The 23,357-nt window shown below is 37.0% G+C and overlaps 1 protein-coding gene across 3 annotated transcripts in view; it reads left to right on the top strand.

Annotated features, from left to right (window-relative positions):
• The window catches only part of LOC132110063 (5-hydroxytryptamine receptor 4-like), a 100,581-nt gene that overhangs the window by 4,497 nt on the left and 72,727 nt on the right, over positions 1-23,357 (top strand). For all 3 annotated transcript variants that reach the window (XM_059516646.1, XM_059516647.1, XM_059516648.1), the window contains exon 2: positions 11,927-12,008. In XM_059516646.1, coding sequence (XP_059372629.1) covers positions 11,927-12,008 — 82 coding nt within the window. The remainder of the gene's footprint in view (positions 1-11,926; positions 12,009-23,357) is intronic.

Here is a 23,357-nt window from a genome sequence, read left to right as displayed (position 1 = left end):
AGTTTGTTTTGAACATGTGCTTAATGGAAATCAATAGTAAGAGAGATGCAAAACTAGACAATTAAGTATTTGACATTGATTTCCAGTGTGCATAGTAGTTCAGGAAAGGTTTGTTTGTAAAACACTCTAGGAGTTGCAAAATGATTTTTAAACTGTTTATCAAAAAATAGGCTTTAACTAAAGTCTCACTCGATCCGTGCTTGCTGTTCTGCCATGCACCAACACTACTTAGGAGACTTGGAAAAACACAAGCTTGCTGCTGTCAGCTCTCGCCTGCCGGTGGACAGAAAACAAACCCAGGAACGAAGCACTTACGCTTCTGCATGCTCTCCTGGTTTGCGTAAACGTGGCCGACCCTGACGCTGATTTATCTCTGTCAGTCGTCTCTGGACTCAGCTGAAGAAATCTACAGTTTATAAGTGCGTTCAGGAATGTTAAAACGTTCCGTATGCTTTAGATCTTATTGTAAATCTTACTTTAATTTGCATGGTTAGGAGACAGAAGTATGCGAGATGACTTATGGGGGCAGCAGTCAATAAGTGTTTGACATGAGTGGGGTATTGACATAGTAAGGATAATATTTGTTTTGCACAATACCAGTAGACCTTAGTAATTACACTTTTTGTTTTTATTGCAAGTACTTTCTCTTGCCATTTGTGCGCTACATAATCGATTGCTCTTTCTTGAAGGTGACCTCTTCTTGAAGGTGATTTTATTTTTCTTGCATTGTGCATCTGCATTTTAATTAATGCAGAGCAAAGCGCCGACATGATCTCAACTGATTCCAAGAAAAGTCATTATTTCAGGGTGATATGTAAATCCATGCCACGGGGTGTTGTAGTTAGAGTTAGGCAGCTGCTTGCTACCTGATAAATCTGGCACCTCCAACTGCTTGTACCTGATCCCTGTGTGTTGTTTTACAGTGCCGTGCAGTTCTGTTGCACATCGCTTTGCGTCTGCAACCACTCTTAGATCAGATGAAGCAGCCTGGCTTTAACCCTAACAAAAACAGCGCTCCACAATCCATCCAAGTCCTCTTGCCGTGTCTGCTCTTCACACGAGTTTGCACAGAGTCTGAATTCCAGGTCTGCAGCAATCCAAAAGCTCCACATCTGACACTTAGACTAGGAGTGCATGAAACCCAGACAGCAAACTGTGAAGTATTTACCTCTGAAGAAAGGCAAGAGAAAAATCATCGTAGTTTACCCTGGCAGAAGTGCGCCAGCTTTATAACCCCTATAAGAGATGCCACCACGTCCTCCGCACCCGCTGACTCCAGAAAATAAACACTTAGAGCTACAGCCCACTTTACGACGTGAAAATGGATTCCCCTAAGCTGTTTCCCCCCTCTGGGCTTCATCCATTAAATCCATTTGGATGTGCAGCACAAATAGGGTTTGCAGACTGGCCTATTTTGTCAGGCTTTTCACTTTGTGCAAATTCTTTTAAACAAACTTGATTTAATGAATGGATCCTACTGAAATGTTTAATGTGAGGATGATTTGTTTTAAAGCAAAGGATGCTTTTGCTTTTCCACACATCCCTACTAAATCATTGAGATTCTTAAAAATATATTGAAATCTTTCTCTGTAAACTCCAAATTTCAAAGCATTACTATGGAAGCCTGCATCATTTCACTTTATGCTTTTTAGATTTGATCCAATTTAAATGGAAAAAAATAATGCATAGAAATTATTTTGGTGTTTCCTTTTGGTTATTCTAAAGAGGAAAGGTAACAAAAGAGTTTTCTGTGATTTGTTATATAACATTTCTGGTCTAACACGTTGAAATACTAAAGTATTAAAATAGATCTGCAGTGCTTCTTTGATTGCTGTACCCTTCTTCATTGAGAAGAAACATGTATAACTAAGACTATGATTATGACTGCCACAATAATGAATTAGCTACATCAGTACCAACTGTTTCTGAACAAAAAAAGAAGAATCATCTGCGCTGATAACTCTTTCCTGCTTACATTCATGCATTTTGTCAAACAGATCGTCATGTTCAGTCACTTTGCACATTTACGTAAGTAAAGGGCCACAACACAACCACTGGTTGCTGTGAGGAATCATTTTCAGAATGTACTTTCAAAGATACCAATTCTCAGTCAAAAAGTATTGAGGTTTGCAGGTAGACTCGAGCAGACAATAGAGTGCCTACAGTATCGCCCACTTTTCCAGCTGTCTTTGTTCTGGAAGTATTTTTCTCATTCATGTTCTCCATTTCAGTAAGTTCTTCAGTAAAGCGTTACAAGCCATGAACCAAACCAAGCAGCTCTGAGATGAATCACAACATCACTAACTTTGTTTTGAAGAAAGTCGTGAAAAGAAGTCAGGAGAACGACGTCATCTGCAGTGCATCATGGTAACAGCGAGTTCTTTGGTCACGCTCAGTTGAGGATTATGGGTTTAGAAGCATATATATATCCATGTAGCCTCTGAGCTCCACTACACAAGCTAAACATCTGCAGTAAAGCTACTGAGTAAAATTTCAACAGGATTGATTTTAAACTATATCACAGAATATCACTCTGGTTTCAGTCTGCTGTTTCAATGCATGCAGGTTAGCTAGAGCAATATCTGTCCTGACGTCAGTGGTTCTTCTCGTTCACTGATGTATGAAACTGGCAGGAGCTCACCTTCAATGCCTGCAAATTGAGATCTCAGCTCAGTAGGTAGGAGAGCTGAGGAACATGGTTGCTATTTTTAAACCCTCCATGGATTGAAATAAGAGAGAGAATTACAAAAGTCATTTACAATAACTGCAGTTATTGGTGAAAAAGAATAAAGGATTGCTTAAACGTTATATAGGGACACATAAATAGTCATTTCTCAAATCTGTGCTAATTTGTAGGATCGATGTGAATAAAGACAAGCCTAATTTGGCTAATTTGCAAATTGTCCTGTGTTGATTTTTTACTAAAACAGATATCCATTTTTTAGCTTATCCCCTTTAAATATGTATTATAATAAAATTGTATATTGAAATATTATGTATTTTTTAATATTTCATATGAACATTGCGAAAATAACTGATTCTCTGATCCACAAATTACAATTTTGCCTCAGAAATTGTAATTTTAGGTGTTGGTGAAGACAGTGAAACATTTATTTAAATATCAAAATTTAATTTTTTGTGTGTTCTTCCCACACAAGCTGTTTATTTTGTGAAATTCTGGATTAAAAGTGCTACCTGTGAATTTTATCTCAATGATAAATTATTTACAATTTTCAGCATGTTTCGCCAAATTTCACCATCTCCACCACATGTAAAGATGCAGAATGTAATATTGACAGCTACTAACTAGAGGTTGAAATAGGTTCTGCAGTCCAAATTAAAAATATTAAAGAGCGCTGTTTCTCCCACTCCTTCTCCTCAGACTCGATGTTCACATGGGTTGCCAGGTTGATGATGAGCCTTAGTCTGTAAATTGATGAGGCGATTTATCAACGTTTTAATATTCTTCTGGTCACACAGCTTTTTAGATGGATGCCGGGGCCTTTTTGGTCGGGTATAATCTGAAATCACTCGCCCAGCTCATTTGCCTGCTTTCATGGCTTCAGTATGCTGTTTTCCAACATCTGGCAACCCAGGGTGTTGAAATACTATTGGGTAAAGTAGCAGTGGGCAGAATCACACAGGACAAAACAAAAACAGACATTCTGACAAGGAACACACATTTCAAAGTAGAATAACAATGCTCTGCAAACATATTTAGATATTTTTGTGATTTAGTAGTAAAAACATTCCATACAGCACCTTTCAAGGTAACCACATATCCATACCGACAGTTTTCCATTTCCTGTCCCATTTTTGGTTGTAAAAAGTTGGCAACCCTAGACAGAGCGTTGTGTGCAAATGATGACTGCAAACATTCTGAAATTAATTTCAACCAATTCCATGAATTACATTACTTCAATCTTGGTTTCACACTTTACTGCAAATAATAAGTGGATCAAATAACAGATGAGCTTAACAGTCTCGGTTGATTAACAGAATAGTAAAATGAGTGTGTTCTCAGAGGAAATTTGTTGACTACACTAATTCATTCTCACACTTTGCAAGGTTATAAGCTGGCCAGAGGACATTGAGAGAGCATTACTTTTTTGGTACACCATATCCATTTTATCCATTTAAGATGCAAGACAATCAGCATGCTCATTTCAAATCAGCATTTTATTTTCTCTGCCTGCCCAAGGCAGCAATTGCGGCATTGGAACAATCCCATTTGTCTGTGCTTATAATTTTATTTTATTATAAAGGCTTTTACTTTTGTGTCTGTTTGAGGAATATAATCTGTGAAAGCATTCACTTCAGTTCAGCATATACGTAAGTGGGTGCAGATCAAAATAAACAGCTTGCCTTGAGTTCATGCACAAGAAAGTAAATTTATCACAGCAAGGACTCCCTTGTGTTGACCAAATGAACTATAAAACGACTGCAAGATGCAAAGTAACGTGTTTCTACTTCTGAAAAGCCTTTCACTGGGCTTTTGAGGACAGGATGACAGTCCATCTTGAGTTAAAACCCACTGAGAAGACTTGCTTGACTGACCGATCTGATGAATAATTCGTCACCTAGAGTCTTACGTGGAGTTTTTCTTTGCTCTGGATCTTGTCATGTTCATAGAGTTCAGAGTCCCTGCAGTCAGTGGCTGTTTCAAAGCTCATTCAGCTTCCAGCCAAACAGCATTTGTTGAGCATCATAACATTCTATTTATCCTCCAAAAATTCTGTTTCAGATTTGGTCAGTGACGGAAGCGGCTGAGCTATGATGCCCAAAATATTATGTCTACTTAGGTAGCCCACTAGGCTTGGGTACTTTTAAATACAGTATTTTTTTCCATAATTGTTTTTTTTTTTTTTTTTAAATAATGTTTTTTCCATTTACATTTTTCTAGACTCTGGTGAGAAAAGGTTACATTTAATTGTAGTATTATGCCTAATTCATTAAAATCATGAAACGTGTATATATATATATATATATATATATATATATATATATATATATATATATATATATATATATATATATATTAGCAACAACTTATTAAAGGTTTAACAAAACTTTGTAGGGTCCTATGAAATTAATTAGATTTTTTTTTTTTTTTTAATCTGTATATTTTTTAGTTTTTCTGGATTTATTGATCAGATTTATTATTCAAAACAAATTTATTATAGAAATGGAGGTCAAAATGAAGGCAAAAAAAATACGAAATATAGATATTTTTAAATAAGTACATCTTTTAAAATGGAAACATATGATAATCTTTGGCAGACAAAGTTTTGCACAACAAAACTTTACAGGTTTACAGTTAAAATTAAAACAGAGGAAAATGGTGAAACTGATTATTTCTTAAAAACAGAGTTTTAATAATAATAATAATTATTATTATTATTAATATTATTTTGAGAAGTACATACTACTGTAAAATAGCAATGTATTTCTGTTAAAATGTTACATTTATTTTGACAGGTTTCTGTGAGCAGTATTTAAAATGACGATATTTTTTCTCAAATTAAATGATGAAATGCCCATGAAGTGACTCTCAGATCAGCTCTAGATATGAAGTTTATGGACTGTCTTCATACAGTATATGGTGAGACGGCAGATGCTGAAAACACCACAAGTGTCACACGTGACTGAGTGTGTGAAGAAGACAAAACTGCGGCATTCATTCACACAGACACACAATATGCCGACTTCATATTTCAGTAGCGTTTGTGTTGTTGTATTATTCCACAGATACTAATCCAAATCACAATTAGATTCAATGCACAGTGCTACTTTAGATTTATTCATCCAAAATTTGCCAAATTCGGTGATAATTTACATTATAAACTACAATGAATTATACTTTTATGTCTGGATTCTACGATTCCACCCTGCTTGCTTCAAAAGTGCTGTCAGAACATTTCAAATATATCTTTAATGCCCTCATATGTTCTCTAGGTAGGTAGTATTTTGAAACACAGACAGAGGTTGTGTTTCTGATAATCTTGTGGCCTACACTAGAGTGTGTGGTCAGTGACGGTGGTTTGTGCAAAGGAAACGCTACACTATATGGGAGTCCTTGGACTCTGCTCTCATCCTCTGACACATCAAGGAACCCGGACGGCTGGTAATTGGTCATAAAATACCAGGGGGTGTTAAGATTGTAAAACCATGACATCCGCTATTGAATTAGAGACAGTGACGATATTGTTCTTAGAGAAATGACTTGATTTTGGTGCAAGGCAGGGCTATTTACAAGCCTTTCTAGAAAGAAGCAGAATCTGTGAAATCACTTGAGTGTTACTGGCTAATTTAGCAAGATTACATGCTGAAAGTCTTATAAAAATCTTTTTAAGGCAGAGATGTGTGCCCTATCTGGACTTTACTTGGAAGATAAGTTGAAGTTGTATTTAATCTCAGACTGGAAAACCTAGCTGTGCTACTGTTTGCTTTTGACAGGCCATTTTTATACCTAATATATAGTTGGCGAGTAGCACTGCACTGTATTTATTTCCCATAAACATAATGTCCATGTTTTAGCATATGCTGTCAGAGGATGTTTCAAATCTTTTATTCTATTTATAATCAATCTTATTCTGTTGGTTTATCATAATCTGTTGTCATATATTAATGCTTAATATTTCAAAGTTGTGTTTAAACTGGAAAAATGCATTTTTATTTCCCATCAACTTGAATGGCTCTCAGTGACTTACATCTTTGGCCCAGAATTGTAGAGGATTTAACACACTTGCAGTTATTTACATACATTTCTAAAATCCAGATGAAGTGTTCCAATTCATCTAGGTCAGATTTTCTGGGGATGAGTCATCTTATACTTTCAGTCATAGCTAATGGAAGTCCTCACAGAATATTTATTGCGCTTTTATGTATAATCATATACAATGTAAGGGATAATGTACATCCAGATGGTTTTTATCGCATGAATAATAGCTTTTCACTGCATAAACAAAGAAGAGGACAGCGTTTTAAAGAAAGCATTTAAAAATTTACCTCTTTATCTTACATACATTACAGTGTACAAAACAATTTCTAGCACCAAGACGGACAGTGAATTTTACATTTTACTGAAGAACAAGATGATGTTTAAATGAAACAAGGAAAAGCACGGCCGCCGTTCATAGTTCATTAACTGTTTTTAACAGAAGTAACAGAAGAACTGTTTTTTCCTCCCATGTGGCACAGGTAAGCAGGAAAAACATGGATTTTGACATTCTCCGATCGGTTTCAGACCTTATTTATATGTGGAAATAAATCTGATATTAATCAGATACTGTACATGCATTAGCGTCTGTCATGTAAGTGCACAGATTTATTCCCTCGGGTGGAAGTTTTCCCAGATTAGTACGTCTTCCTTGGGTTGTTTCGCCAAGTATAGTGTAAATGCTGATATTGAATATGGCTAAGAAGATGCTTTTGCTCTCAATTTGATCTCACTAGCATCAAGAAGACATAATTGAGATATTAAAGTGGTCTCATGTCTGATTTTTTTTCTCCTACCATTCAAAGAACTGGTGGTCACTGCTCAGTAATAGCTGCGTGGAGTAGTTTAACATGTTGACAGCACGCTGAGTGTTTTTCGAGTGCAGTTTAAGTTGTACCTGCTATTGTGAGAAATGTATCTCCCATCATTTATTTCCCGTTACAGCAATCAACACTATTGACCGGCTTCGAAAAGATATTACATAACAGTTCCCGAGCAGACACACGTCTATGTGTTTTAACAAAACATTGATTCTTATTCAGCAAGTGATATAAAAAATAAACAAGCCATTTAATCGAACTTTTCTGAGAAACGTTTGGAAATGTTTCTAGAAATGTCCAATTTATGGCATTAAACTGTAAACAATTAGTAAAACAAAAGTGAAGGTGAAAAATGAAAATATAGAACAACTCGCCTTAATCTGAGCAAACCAACAACAAATGAATGGCACTAAAAATACATGCCAGAGAATCGGCAGATGCAGGGGTTTAAAAGAGTAGATGCCCCAGATGATCATTAAACCCAAAATTTGCATTTAAATGAAATGTGAAATTCCTCGGAGCGTTACACAGCCTCGAGCATAATGATGAGTCTCATTTGGAAAGGAGAGCGTTTCTCTGCGCTCATTTCTCTCTCCATTACTCACAGAGCGCTGTAGTGGGAGAACCGCAGGTGCTGGAGACCCTCCTCACATCTGGGAGACGGTCTCCAGTGTTAATTCAAGCTGCCCACTGGAGAGGGCTGACTCAGCGAGGCCTGGTTTATTGAGATGGAGGAAAGTTTGAAAGGCCCTCTCAGTTTTCAATGGGTGCCTCGGAAAATACCTTCAAAAGATCCTTCAATTTTGAGCCAGGAGATTGAGTTTACCTGAGAGGAGTCATGTATCTGTGATCCACGTAAAAGAATCCATGTTGCTCTGATTAGTGTCTTGTACTTTTTGAAAAATTGGTGCTGATATAAAAAAAATATAATACAAATTTGGGATCTTTTTTTTGAAAGTATCTTCTGCTCACCAGGGCTGCAGTTATTTGATCAAAAATATAGGAAAAACTTTAATAATGTTATATTTTAAAATAAAATGTATTCCTGTTTTTATCATCATCATCATCACTCCAGTCTTCAGTGGTTCCTTCAGAAATCATTCTAATATGCGGATTTGCTGCTCAAAGAAAACATTTATGTGGAAATGCGGTTTAATATTTTTGTAGAAATTATATGTTTGTTATTTTTTATACATGTATATACTACCTTCAGGTCCATTTAAAGATAAACATTGGTGCACACTGTTACAAATTTTAAAATCATCATTTATTAAAATGTTATGTTTTTCTCTGCCTCCAAAATATCATTCCTTTTAAACTGACATCGTGAAAAAACTTGCTTTTCCCTCTTACTAACACCTACATTTCATGACCCTGTCAAGTTCTGATAGATACAATTGAGTTGTTTTTTTTCTTTGTTGACTATCCTGTTTCACTTGGAAAAAAAGGAGTGAAAGGTCCTGTTTCATATTGACTTTATATCATGCAGCCATGTCTTGTGTTGCGTAAAATATGAATTCTGCAGTTTATACTGGCAAAGCACCGCCCACATAGAGCAGAAGGGGCCATCTAACAGTATTCAAACCTGATGCATACAACACAAGAACCAATGATGTTTGATCTCATTATGACAAGCCAGTTTGCAAAAAGGACAAAAACAACTTGAATTTTGGTCTATCAGTTGAAATTTTCAGGCTAAGCATGTTCAGGGGCAGTTTTCCTTTAAAAATATATAAATCAACATGTGATCAGCCATTTAGAATAAAGCTAGTATTTTTCACCAGCTTGCAATATCAAAATGTGCCAGAGTCTGTTGCATGCCGCCTGAAACTGGCACTACTTCCACCCATGTAACTAGAGACAGATAAAGACATACAGAAGAAAACTTTCACCACAATGATCCTGCATATCTATACAGATAAGACATTGATCACTGCAGAAAATGAAATATTATTCTTTGTCCGGTATCACTTAACAGCAGCAATGACACCTCCACATTTAACATCCTCTGCACCCTTCTACTTGGAGGTTAAAAGATGTAATATTTAAATTTATCTGTGCTGTGTGATATGTCCTGCTTTTCTGAATCGACTATGTCAAGATTTGCTTCTAAAAGATCTGAATTGAGTATACTCTGGAGTGTTCTCCATTTTTACGTGCCACTCTATTAGATTAGTAGATTAGAAAGCCCTTGTGGGCCAAACACATTTTGTAGCTTTCAGATTTCATAAGCATCCGGTTTATTTAATTCACTCCCATTTTAAATGGCTTTTGAAGTCACTTGCAAGCAAATAAAAATTGAAAGGGACTGAGTTACAAGAAGCCATGTCTGTTTTATGACTTTGGCGTATGTTTGACATGTGTTGTGCTGAAACTAATGACATTTGGCAAGCTGGATCAGGTGCTGTTAGCTTTAGTCATTTATTCACTTCTGTCTATGTTTATTAGATTATGTCAGAACTCATATCCTCTTTATGTATGTATTAATTTAGGAATTAAGCAAGCGACTGTTTTAATGAATGAATCATCGAATCATTGATTCAAATGATTTGTTCAGGAAGGAAACACTGCAGTGTTTTGGGTGTCAGTGGGTATATGAGTCAGCAGAGCCCCTCATGTGCCTGTTTGTACATCAGGAGAATGTAAAACACAGACTAACTGGCCACTAACCGGGAGACTTGTGTCCTGTCTGGAGGTGTAACATCCATGTTGGTGGGCTTATGCTGGAATTCTTCTCTCAGGCAGAGCTGATGATGATGAGAATCCCACCAGTCCAGCCACGTTTGCTGTAAACCTTTACCAGACCCTCTCACTTGCTCTGTCTGTGTATGTGTGTGTGTGTTTCACGTGGGCATGCTTCCCAACTGCAGAGCTCCTGTTATTGTGCCAGCATGGATTTATATGTCTGTGCATGTGCCGAACCCAGACACTTATTGCAGTTACAAATCTCCTTGCTTCAGATGTGAAAGAAAACAGGAGACGATTCATTTGACATGCAGCTCTCTCCAGCTGAATAAATCAAACCACTCATAAGTGCCCTTGGAAGTCTAAAGAGCTAATTTTGTTATGATCCACAAATGGTATTTCTAACCTCATAAATTTTCAAGTTGGGTTAAAGGAAAACTAGCTAAGTTTCTATTATTATTCCTAGCTTGTTATTTATGACATTCCAAACCTATACGTCTTTCTTCTGTGAAGCACAGAGATGTTCTTAATATTATAGGGAGATGGCTAACCTACACAGCTCTTCCAGTTACTTTGATCACACATGCTTTGATACCCAGTCACATTATGGATCTAATATTACTGAATTTCTGTCAGAGTTATATGACAGTCAATCACTGTTTGTGGATGCCTTAGTAATTAATAAGAAGGCCTGTAAACGGGATTCTACTCGTTTCAAAATTGTTTGTAACTTTTCCCATAAAACTCCAAAACTCCATAGTTCATTGCAAAACATTTTTTTAACAGCACACATTAAATTTACAACCTTTTGCAATCATGGAAAAAGGCTATATTCATTTTCAAGGGATTATGTGTCATCATAAAGTATGATGCAATAGAGTAAGTGACCTAATTTACCTTGACCATGCAGAGTAAAACTTGGTTTTAAATATGGCCATAAAGGTTTTTATGTAAGCCTTGAACTTATCGTTTGGGGGACTGGAGGTTGAGTTCATAACAGACTTGAAGAAACTCTTAACTCTGTGTTCTCCACACCCATGCAATCAGCAGTGTTTGTTGAGCATCTAAGTTAAACCGATAACAACTGAGATTCTATCAGCAGGGTTCCCATGCAAAAACAAAACCTTTATGTTTAATTTCCAAGTCCATAGAGATTTCTGTAGTGAATATACATTATACGCTATTTTTGAGTGCATTCTTTGTAAAGTTATTTTTTAAATCCTTATGTACTAGAACTAAAAATTTCATTAATAATGCATTTAAATTAATTGGTCAAAAGGTCCAGAAACTATGCATTCATTTTCTTCTCTTTTAAGCCCATGAAAGGGACTTACTTTTCTAGCACGTTCCTTGTTTTCGCATAAACAGGCTGCCGAGCTCATTTTACCCTCCTCTACAACACATTCAATTGAAATTCAACAACAGTTGTAATATTTTTTCCTGCCACATTACAGCCGGTCTCTCACATTGATCCCGGGGTTAATAGATAACACACAGCATCCGCCGATGTATTTTCCTTCCTTTTAAATTTAGGCTGACCCGATTTCATTGAGCAGCTATTTTTGTCATCTGTATAGAGAAAACTACAACAGCAAATCATGACAACAGCCAGCGTGAAATAAACGGATAATTTATGAGTTAAAACAGATGCTGTGTCCTGACCGCTCCATCACTGTAACCTCTGTTTCTCCTCGTTTCGCAGGGCCGCTCTGCGTCTACGGGTACATGAATCTGAGTTCCACCGGCCAGATGCCTGAGATGGAAGAAGTAGATACCAATGAGAGGTTAGAGCACCAATAACATCATCTGTCTTTTCCTTTAGCATGTTTTAGCCAACCTCGAGGCCCAGGATGGTTTATAAATAGTCATGCTTCATGCATAAATCAGTAAAAAGTGTTGTAACCCTGCCTGAGGCTTTTATATGAATTCACTTGCTTGGCGCAACATTGACATACGACCATATGTTCACCTCAGCGATCTCCTTTTTTGAAATGTCACTGCTATAAATGCACTGGTTGCTTCAGAAATTACAGGAATGCAGTCTCTCTGGGATTTCTGGGGAATCTACTTCAGCATCAGGGGATTTGAAAGTCTCCAGAGGATTCGGGCCTGTTTGCTCAGCAGGACAGAGGAAATGTGGTTTTCCTCTGTTGGCATCAGTTTTCTCTCTACCGGTATCTGCCTACAAACCCTCAGTCTCCTGTAACATCACTGGAGTCTCACAGCGCTAAACAACACAGTAATGATGCTTATAAATAGCACTGAGTGTGTGTTCCTCATCGCTCAGTGTCCAGTGGTCTTCATGTTGTTGTCAGTGAAGTGTTACCGGGCTGTTATATTTATGTTGACACTCAAGAGTGCTGAGTAAAGGTATAATGGTTTTAATAATAACTGATCATTTATGAATTTGAGAGGAATTTTATACAAAACAGTTACTTTTGGTTCTGATAGCTGAGAGGTCTTTTCAGCTGTGTAATATTTTGTTTCACCATTTGTATCTCTCTACTTGAGGCATTTCTCACAGTGACTGTCATAGCGGACAATCAAACCCAATATAATTTTACAAATAATACTGTTTTTGTGTCACTGGATGTTTTAGGTGAGAATGTAGTTTTTTTAAACTTCGCATATACTGTATGTTTATACAGATAACTATTTGGGAATTAGCTTTGAAGTTTTTTGACACGTTCAGCACTTATGAACCCGCTGAGAGCAGTCAATTCTCCTGGAATTTGTTGCTGGCTCTGATGTATCTCTGATAGAGTGGTTAAAATACTATATTAACTTTGGATAAATCTAATCTTTGGTCTCAAGAATCGATTATTTGTTCCAGAGCAAATCGTTTTGGTTGAGGACAAATTCTCATAGCTTTATATTTAATCTAAATTCAGTGTTGTATCAGAGTGCTGCCTATTTATTTTTAATTGCTTAGCAAAATTTAAAATGGCTTTTGGTGTTTATTAAATGTATTTTTCAATTAATAATATTTTATACAAATAATAGTAGTATTTCATAATAGTATTTGGTATTGAGAAGCAGTCCGTGTTTAATTGCATTGTTTCGTCATTATATGGCAATAAGAGACTGCCCTTATTAGTCATTAGCAAAGACTTTTATTTTGAAAGAGACTGAAACAGGGTTGTAAACAAGGAAGTAGGGCTGAAACGATTCCTCGAGTAACTCGATTACAAAAAATGATCGAGGCAAATTCCTCTGCCTCGAAGCCTCTTTTAATTTATTTTAAATCTCACGTCAGGTTCTTTTGCAATGATTTTTTTAAATGTGACACAATGCGTTTACGTCACCCACAAAGCAGAAGGAGACACAAGGAGTCAGCCGTGTTTTAATTTGAGGGCGCGGGCAAACGTAAAGAGAACATCGTGGTGTGTGTCCATTGCAAGATAGAGCTGGCATACCACAACTAGGGCCCTATGATTTCCGCGATGCAGAAAACGTGGAGGGAATCCGGAATCCAGTCATAAAAATGGAATTTACAGTTTAACGCGGAATGGCACGGAATTTGCCAAATTTTGAATGAATTAATCAAAAATAGGTCATTGCACTTACATCAAATGACAATATGGACTAATATCTGTAAATATTAAGCCGGAACAGTCTATTTAAATATGAATCCTGCATGTTCTGCGTGTCTCTGTTAATGAATGGAGCAGAAGCGCGTCTTCCTTTATCACACACACCTAAGCCCGCGTGATGCTCGCGGTAATTTCAGCGTCTGCTGTCTCACTAAATAAGGACATGAACACATGAACAACATCTCCAGAACTGCACTGACAGTCACTTCATGAGCATTTGACCGTTTGATTTGAGTCACATCACATACACAGAACTGTAAAGGTACGTCAACCCGTCAAAATAAAAGTCCGGTTAAAGACTTGTTCAGCAGAATGTACATAGCCTACTACCAAAAAAAAAAAAAAACATTATTTTTTTTAAGGTTTAATCACACAACATTTCTTCCATGTTTTATTTTTAATAGTAAATCCCCTTTGTTTACCAAAAAGTTAAGTTGATTTTCAATAATTAAAATATTTAATTAAATTAAATTAGTTTTATGTGTTTAATGTGCACCTCAGAAAATGCTTTATTTAAAACCCCAACTGAATGGCATTTAAATGCACTTAATTCATCTGTCAACTTTATAGTCATTGTTCACAGTACAAGTACAGACAGAGAAAAAATGGGTAATAATTGATGTATGCATTGCATTCTATGCATTTACAAAATATCATTTTTTTTTTCTAAAAAAGGAAACTTAGTTGTTAATTTTAAGAGACTCAGGAGTGTTATTTTCTCTTGCATAATTAATATTGCACTTTAATTAAGGAAAAACATTTTATCCGATTACTCGATTAATCGATGGAATTTTTGGTAGAATATTCGATGACTAAAATATTCGATAGCTACAGCCCTACAAGGGAGTAATTTTTACTTTCAACAACACCTTGTAAGACACAGATAGCAAATCACTTAACAGATGAAAGGATAGTACGACAAAGATATACCTTGGCATACATTCAAACTAATGTTTTATTGTGAATATGAGATTTAGATGAAAAATTAACGCTGTATCAGATGTATCTCTCTTATTATACTCTACATAATATGGTAAGCTTTTAATACAGTAATACAATAAGCTTTCAATGAGGCAGCTCAACGTTCCTTCATTACTAGTATTTGAATTATTAACAGAGGCTTGGGCTCAGCTGTTAAACTGTGAATTTAATATTTGAACCGGTGGCTGGCAGAAGTAGTTTTAAATTCAACTACTGAAATTTGAAATGTGAGAAAAAGACAGGGATTTTTTTCAGGAACCTTACGAACCAAATGAAAGTATAGGTAAAGCAAGACAAGCTCTGGCGGCAATCCAGCTCTCGTAAGTGGGAGTTCTAGCATGTCTAACAAAACTGTCAAATCCCCGTTGTGGAAACACAACACCGCAGTATGAGTGTGTGATCATCACTGCACCCGCAGCATAACACTTCATCGTGGAGGACGCATTGTCTCTCCAAACCTTTTTATTCATACCGGCAAGCATCGCTGATATCACCATGTGCTCGATATCACAACAAACCACATGGCAGTATCCTCCTCCTCTGAGTAGCTTATCTGCAGAATGTCCCTCTCTCTGGGGAAGGCCATACTCCTTATCCCTCTGTCACTGTGTATGGCACTTTGGATCAGCACTCCTCTTGAAGAATCTCTCCAGAGTGTCTTGAGAGTGACTGCAGTTTATGCTAAAGTAGACGGCAGAGGTTATTCTGGGTCTTTGGCATGCTTAGACGAGGAATTCTTTGATGTTGTGTTTTGAGACTATCAACATGAGGTAACTTTAATCAGAGCAGGCATAAATTTAGAAATAATGATGGGACCACTGCAGAATTAAATTTAAAAATCCTTTTATCATTAGAGCCTGTCGTCTGCATCATCGTGAGAGGTAACTCCCAGTTTGCATGAAGATGGAGTTAAATCGATGTCAATGGGTGTTTCAGTATATTTGAGGCACTGTTATTTCCCAGGGGTTGATTTTTATTAAAACAAACATTTTATTTTATTTTATTTTATTTTATTTTATTTGCAGATCACACTGGACAATTTTGGAGAGTTTTTGCAATGATATTTATTTATTTATCTATTTATTTATTTATTTATTTGCAATGATATTTTATTTGTTTACTTACAATGACATTTCTTTATTTATGTATTTATTTAGTTAGTTATTTGTGCAATTATCTACAGTAGTTACAACTTTATTTATTTATTTACTTGCTACCTATGTAGTTTACTTTTTTACCCTTCTCCCAGACCTTTTTCTAAATAATGGTTTTGCGCAAGTTAACTGTTTGTGGCATCCATGATGACTAACCGTTTCCCTTCATGAAAGTTTGATCAACAATTCATTGTTTTTTTAATAAGTTAGTATACTTGGTTACTAAGGAAACAACAGTATTAGTAAAGAGCTTAAGGTGAAATATGAGATGTATTTATTATTATTATTATTATTATTATTATTGCTAAATGCAAGAAATTAAATAGTTTTTAGCCACACAAAGGAGTCAGGTTTTTTCATTCCAGAAGTTATTAAAATGTCATTTTCATCACTGTCATTTACACCATTTCCACACAGGATGCTATTTGATATGTGGAGAAAACAGTGTCTCAGAAATATGACAGAATTATTTTGCAATGCAGGTATTGTCCACTCTTGTTTTTTAATAGACAAATAACATCCTGGCAGTGTGAAAGGTGTTTCAGTAGAAGTTAAGTTTCTAAAAGAGCACACAGCCCAAAGTGGAAGAGATGCCTTGAAGCGTATAATAAATTGAGAATGAATGACTCAGACAAGAGGATGCTCTTCTTTCCTTTCTCTGCTTGAACATGTTCAGACATGCTATTTTAGAGATGCCACAGCCTTTGATCCCTGCAACTACACCTGCAAATTACCCCGCTGCTGTGAACTTTACTATTGAAGCGACCTGTGAACTGCTGCTATGAGTGGGGCGATGAGTCTTTGATATAGACGACCTGACTTGCTCTTAATGAGATGCAGTGGAGAGAAGTCGTTCACAATGCCCCCGTCTGCAACACTCCATACAATACAGTTTCATTTTGTGTTACATAGGACTAGCACTGCTTATATGATCTCTATAACTAAAGGTGCAATGTCTCTGGTGTATTACGTACATTTCTGTGTTAGCTGGCTCTTCTTCTCAGGGGACGGGGAAACCCAGCGCTGCTCAAACAGGAAACTGCAGCGACAAACCCAGCCAGGCATGTAGTCCACCTCGCCCTAGTGATTTCCAGCTGAATTAATGATAACATGGCCAGAAACAAACAGCAGCGAGTCTTTGATGCTGATTTTGGAGGAACTATTTAGTTTAGCTTATCAAAAGATAAGTTGTTCCAACACTTTATAGTCTTAAGCAACATGTTGATTAATGTAGGCTTCTCTGTTAAAGGTCCCGTTTTTCGCGCTTTTTTGAAGCTTTGATTGTGTTTACAGTGTGCAATATATCATGTGTTCATTTTTCGCATGTAAAAAAACACAGTATTTTTCACACAATTCACCTATCTGTATATTGCTGTTTTCACTGTCATAAAAACGTGCTGATGACTTCTTTGCTCTATGAAGTCCCTCCTTCAGAAATACGTAACGAGCTCTGATTGGGCCAGTGGTTCCTGTGTTGTGATTCGACAGCAGCTTAGAGCATGCTGACCTCCTGGTAACGCGATTGGACTCGTTTTGGAGTAGTTTTGAGAAGCAAGTGGGCAGAAGCATGTGCTGGAGATGTACTTATAATCAAAGGAGCGTTTTTACTGACGAGATGCGCATGAAAATCGCATTCGTTTTTCCGCACAGCCCGAACATCTAATTAACAAAGCTAAACAGCGTTGCCCTTTGTGTAGTAAGTTACAGAAACTGTTAAACGCAACAACTTAAATAATAAAATACACTTACTGGTCGGGGTCCATTAACAACGCCTTCTCCAGACAAAGAGGGAACTGCTCCATCTTTCAAGAATAATCTTTTTGCGAATCCGGCATTAAACTGATTGAGATTGAGGAAGTTGTCCTCAGCAAGCTGTCCTCAGCAAAATGTGCTGCACATAGTTTTACATTTGGATTACAATTTTCAGGAACCGAGTTAAATATAAATTGTAACCATTAATCTTCAAGTACAGCGTCCCTGGGAAGCCCAAACAAAGATGATTGGACTCCGAGATGAAAATAACAGTGTTTCAACAACATGGCAAACACAAACGCAGATCTTGTCACAGTGTCTGGGTTGTGTTCCCTGGGTTTCTAGGGGTCCTCCTTTCTCACGGTGTCTGTCACCTTATCACTTCCTGTTCCCTTATTTGGTCACCTTCCTCCTGTTGAGTATTGATTGTTCCCCACCTGTCTCCTGTTCCCTCATTATCCTTCTGTGTATTTATACCCGGTCTGTCTGAGTCTGTGTTACGGAGTCCTTGTTTAATGTTGCTGTTTATTCATGTCCGTCGCCTTGCCTTGCCTTGCCTTGCCTTCGTGTCTTGTTTGTGTTGGATTTGGATATTCTGGTTTTGACCCTGCCTGGACTGTTTACCCCTTTGGATTACCCTTTAAATAAATATCAAACCCGCACTTGGTTCTCTCTCCTGTGTTCCCTGTAACACCGATCGTGACAGATCTTCCTTCTTCTCCATCGGAGCGCAACAAGACCACGCCCCCCTTTTTGTGAATTCATGTTGGCGGAGGTTAGTCAAAAAACTGTTTTAGTGATGTCATTACTGCAGGAACTAGAGGGCTGTAGTCCAAACGGGTCGTTTTTTGTAGGCGAATTCTGTTAAATAAAATATCTCGCTTGGTATTGAACTTTGAGCTTTAGTTAGTGTGTAATGTTGTTGTTAGAGTATAAATAATATCTGTAAAATTCTAAAGTTTAAAACATGGGATCACGAAGAAGGGTACCTTTAAAACTATAGTTTTTACTTTTTCTGATGTTCGCCTACGTTATGAGGCTGTTTTGGGTGCCTTCCAGGGCTTTGCTAAATGATTTAAAGTATAGGGTGTTTTTGGTAGTCACTACTAGTTTGCTGCTTACTGGTTCAAGTCAAAAGATGATATTCTGATTATGTAGTTTGGCTCTTTCTTATATGTAGTGTAAAATCTCTAGCGGTTTGTTCAGAAGTTCAGAACATTATTTTAAACCCACTTAATCCCAAATTGTTGAGCACATTTATTTTTCTTCCTCAGATCGGCCAGTGAAACAAATTGCATGCCTTTTCTAAAAAGTTTTTTTTAAGAAGTAAGAGCAAGTATGTGGTTTATTTTTTGGTCACAGTGGTATCTGGTGGGAAACTAAATACTGAGTCAACAGAATAACAAACAATAAAGTAATATCCCTTATATATATATATATATATATATATATATATATATACAATGCCCTCCATAAGTATTGGAACAGTAAAGACAAAATTGTTCTGTTTGCTGTGCAGTCAAAAAATCTGTAAATATGATTTCAGATAGGAAAACTTTGGCAAGTTACTTGAGTTCATTGAACACAATTTATCTTTGGCGGTATGGTTCCTTATGGGGGTTCTTGCTCCCAAATTAATTGAACATACCCCCCCCACCCCTGGAATCATCAGCTTGGAAATACATGACAATTAAGACACTTAATAAATATCTTTAAAAGCAAACAGTGGTAATCGTGTAGTGGCAGTGGGACATCTATACTGTAGCTTGGTTATGAGGATGCGTGCCTCTCAGCAGTGAGGTCCATGCCGACAGGGACTTGAAAGCCTTAGTGATCTGAAACAAAGAGACAACAACCAGAAGGTGCACGGTAATATGCTTATGCTTATAATGGGGAGGGAGGGAGGGTTGCAAGCCATTTGAGCATACTTACCATGCAGTGGTGCCACGTATACTGTATATGTCCCGTGTCTAATAGGAGAGTGGTAGTGATTGGAGCTATTTGACAGCTGACCGCATCAGCTGGTTGCAGCCTATGCCTCCGTGGCCTGACTGGACTAACACTGCGTTCGATTAAAAGATGAATATGAGACAAAACTACAGAATGTCACATTTTATTATTGGGTGATTTAACACAAAGATGTTTTACCAGCTAAGAAGATCAGCACTTTTAGAGTTTCATCTCCCTATCTGATGGGAGCAGAAGTATTGGAACAGTTGCCTAACAGGTCTTTCAACGTGTTCAACAGTGTCATGTCATGTTGCATTAATTCTTCAGATATTAATCTATACGAATATATGAATAGATTGCATTCGATGATGACACACACAAACAGGATGAAGAAGAGGAAGCCGACTCTGAAAGAAAAGCAAGCAATTTGGATACTAAAAGAAAAGAGGAAGTCAATTAGAACTATAGGAAAAATATAGGGCATGGAGAAATTAAGAGTTTGGAAAGTACCGGTGGCATTAGCTACCAACGACGACCTGATCAGCTGAGAAAAAAAACAGTAGTTGATGACAGACAAATCATAAAAGCTGTGAAAATGAACCCTAAAATACATGTCTGTAAAATCACCAACAACCTCCAGAAAGCTGCGGTGATGCTTTGTCAATCTACAGTCTGCAGAAGAAATTTGACACAGAATTACAAAAGCTACACAGCAAGATAGAAACATCTGATCAGCACCAAAAATAGAAAGGCAAGATTCTTCACAAATGTGAGCCAGTAGAGTTTTGGAACTGAGTTGATGTACCAATGAGACAAAGATTAACCTTTATAGTGACTGGAAAGCAAAAGTGTGGAGAAAAAAGGGAACTGCAAATGATCCTAAGCATACAAGCTCATCTGTAAAGCTTGGTGGAGGTGGTGTCAAGGCTTGGGCATGCATAGCTTCTAGAAATGGACCTATTAATGTTAATGATGACTTAATGTATGATGGCAGTAGCAGAATGAATTTGGAAGGGTACACAATCATCTTGGCTACCAATATTCAAGAAAATGCCACCAAACTCATTAGAAAGCACTTCATATTGGATCAGGACAATGACCCAAAACACCCTGGCAGTTCAGTCAAGGACTTTATCAGGGCAAAGAAATGTAAAGTCTTAGATTGCCCAAATCAATCTCCAGATTTAAATCAGATTAAACATTAATTTCACCAGCTGAGGAGGAGACTAAAGACAGAAACTCCCCAAAACAATCCAATACTGATGCTCACATCAAATAGTGAGATGGACTCTAAAAGTGCTGTCCTTTTTATTTGGTAAAACATGTATGTGTTGAAAGACCTAATAATAAATTGTGACATTCTGTAGTTTTGGTTCATATTCATCTTTTAATCATATTTGCAAATGTCTTGACTCCACAACAGAGAAAGCGATTTTGTCTTTACTGTTCCAATACTTATGGAAGGCACTGTATATAATACATATAAATAAGAATATTTCTCACTGTAGCAATACTTTACAATAAATTTGATAATTGAATAACCCATAATTAGGTACCTATTCAAAAATGAAGCTCTCTTATTTCCCACGGCTTACAGTTGTCACCACTTACACAGTAATATGTCCTGTAAACAAGATTTATATGTGGCAGAGATGTTATTAATAAATTAATAATAGACTGTTTAAACAGTACTTTTATATGTTTTATAATATGTTTGCCATACTTTTTTGGTGCATTATATAATCCAAAAACATCTACTGCAGTATATAAATATATGGGCTACTGCACACACACACCAATTTACTGAAGTCTAACAGATGTCAAAAGTGGAAGTTGTGTATGCTTTATGAAAGGGTTGGTATACTTCTTTTTGTGGAGCTTTGGTCATGTGGTCAGAGCCCCTCTGAGCAGTATTAACACTGTCATGTAAAAGTTGATCAATACATCAACTACTTGTTTTAGACCCTTCACTACTAATTTGTCACAAATATGGGTTTAAATGTGTTAAATTTGAATCGGTTTCAGGTGAAATTCTAACTATACACTTTCCATAATGAAACTGTGCTTTAACTCTGCTTTAACCATGTGTGGTGATCCAGAGAACACAGATTTATAAACATGACTTACTTTCAGTTTATCTCTAAATGGATGTTGTATGTAACACAGATAACACTGAGGATTTGGAGCACGCTTTTACTCCGCATGGCAAGAAGAATGGCCCAGTATGTCTACAGCAGTACATAAATCTTTACTCTGCCACACACATACATTTACTTGTTCACACACACACATACATTTACTTGTTCAAAATGAATCTAACATGTGTCAAAATAGGGAGAAAATCTGAGCTTTGACGTGTTTTCAAACACCTCATCAAGGGTAAAGGTTTCTGACAGCCCTCTAAATACGTTCAGCGTTGACGACATGACATCTGCAAATGCCTGTAAATTACTCAGAAATATGACGCTCACAAGCCCTAAATGCTCTGCATTTGACTTCATGCCAGTCATCCTTTGGAGATGCGCACTCGTTCACATTCACTCCCAAAGACGCTTTTGTCCTCACGGATGGAAGAGTCACATGTGCCCTTAGAAAAAGCACGACTGACACGTAGCCCGACCCATTCCCAGGTGCTAGTTATTAATAGATATCCCATCTAATTACTGTCAACCCACAGAACGAGATGAAAAAATAAATAAATAACTGATGATTTATAATAATCAGGAAACATGTTTCCCAAAGCAAGCCTATTGGATGAGATTGAAGCAATTCTATTCCATTGAAATGATGTATTCATTCAGGGATGCGGAGAGTTCATCTGCAAATACATTTTGGGAAATTATATTACACCTTATATGTATGGAAAGCGAGCCTTCGTATTTGCGCTCCTAAAGTCTGCTCTTGGTCTCGTGTGTATTTTCTCATTTACCTGAAATACTTCGCCTGAGGAATTTAGCAAATAGCGCGGTGCTCCAGTGAAACCAGCCTGGTGTAGATCATGTGATCGACAACCTTGAAGAGACTGAATTTATATCCTTTAAAACACTTTGTTTTATTATATTATAACATGCGTTATATAGGATCGGCACTGATTTACTGTAGCATACTGTAGCAGAGTATTTGCCCTCACTCCCAGTGTTAAAGGTCATGTCGTGTGTGTGTGGCCTTTCATATGATTCTATTTGCAATGGCCAAATGAGGTCTGAAACACAATGACCTGTGCAATATATCTAATGCATAGTCACTATGGATGCTACAAAAGCCACGGATGATTTGTTCAGCATGGTCACTGCTGATTTCTCTCGGATTCTGCAGGGTGTCTTTTCACTTACTGGTCTTGGAGAGAACTGAGGCAATTGTCAAATATGAAATAAGAATAAGCAAGGGCCATGGCTAGCAGCGTATGATTGATTGGGACGGCATGTCAGAAAAAAATTGCAAGATGTTTTCCAAAGTTTGCTTTGGGCAAAGTTTGCAAGGTGAATGAAAATTTCCCTGGCTTTCTGAGTTGGGGTCATGACAATGAAAGAATCATAGTGGAAGAAAGCCAAGTGTTGTGTGCCGTAATTTAAATAACTTTGTCAATATTAACTGTACAGTTTAGCTTATTGTGTACTGTATGGAAAGCTAAAAAATATTATTAATTTATATGCTTTATGAGGTGTCAGGCTTATGTGACAAAACTACTGTACATATACCATCA

Source organism: Carassius carassius, chromosome 29 (assembly GCF_963082965.1).
Source record: "Carassius carassius chromosome 29, fCarCar2.1, whole genome shotgun sequence".
NCBI lineage: Eukaryota > Metazoa > Chordata > Actinopteri > Cypriniformes > Cyprinidae > Carassius > Carassius carassius.
Note: the sequence above shows the minus strand (reverse complement) of the source record. Positions and strands in the feature narration are given on the sequence as shown.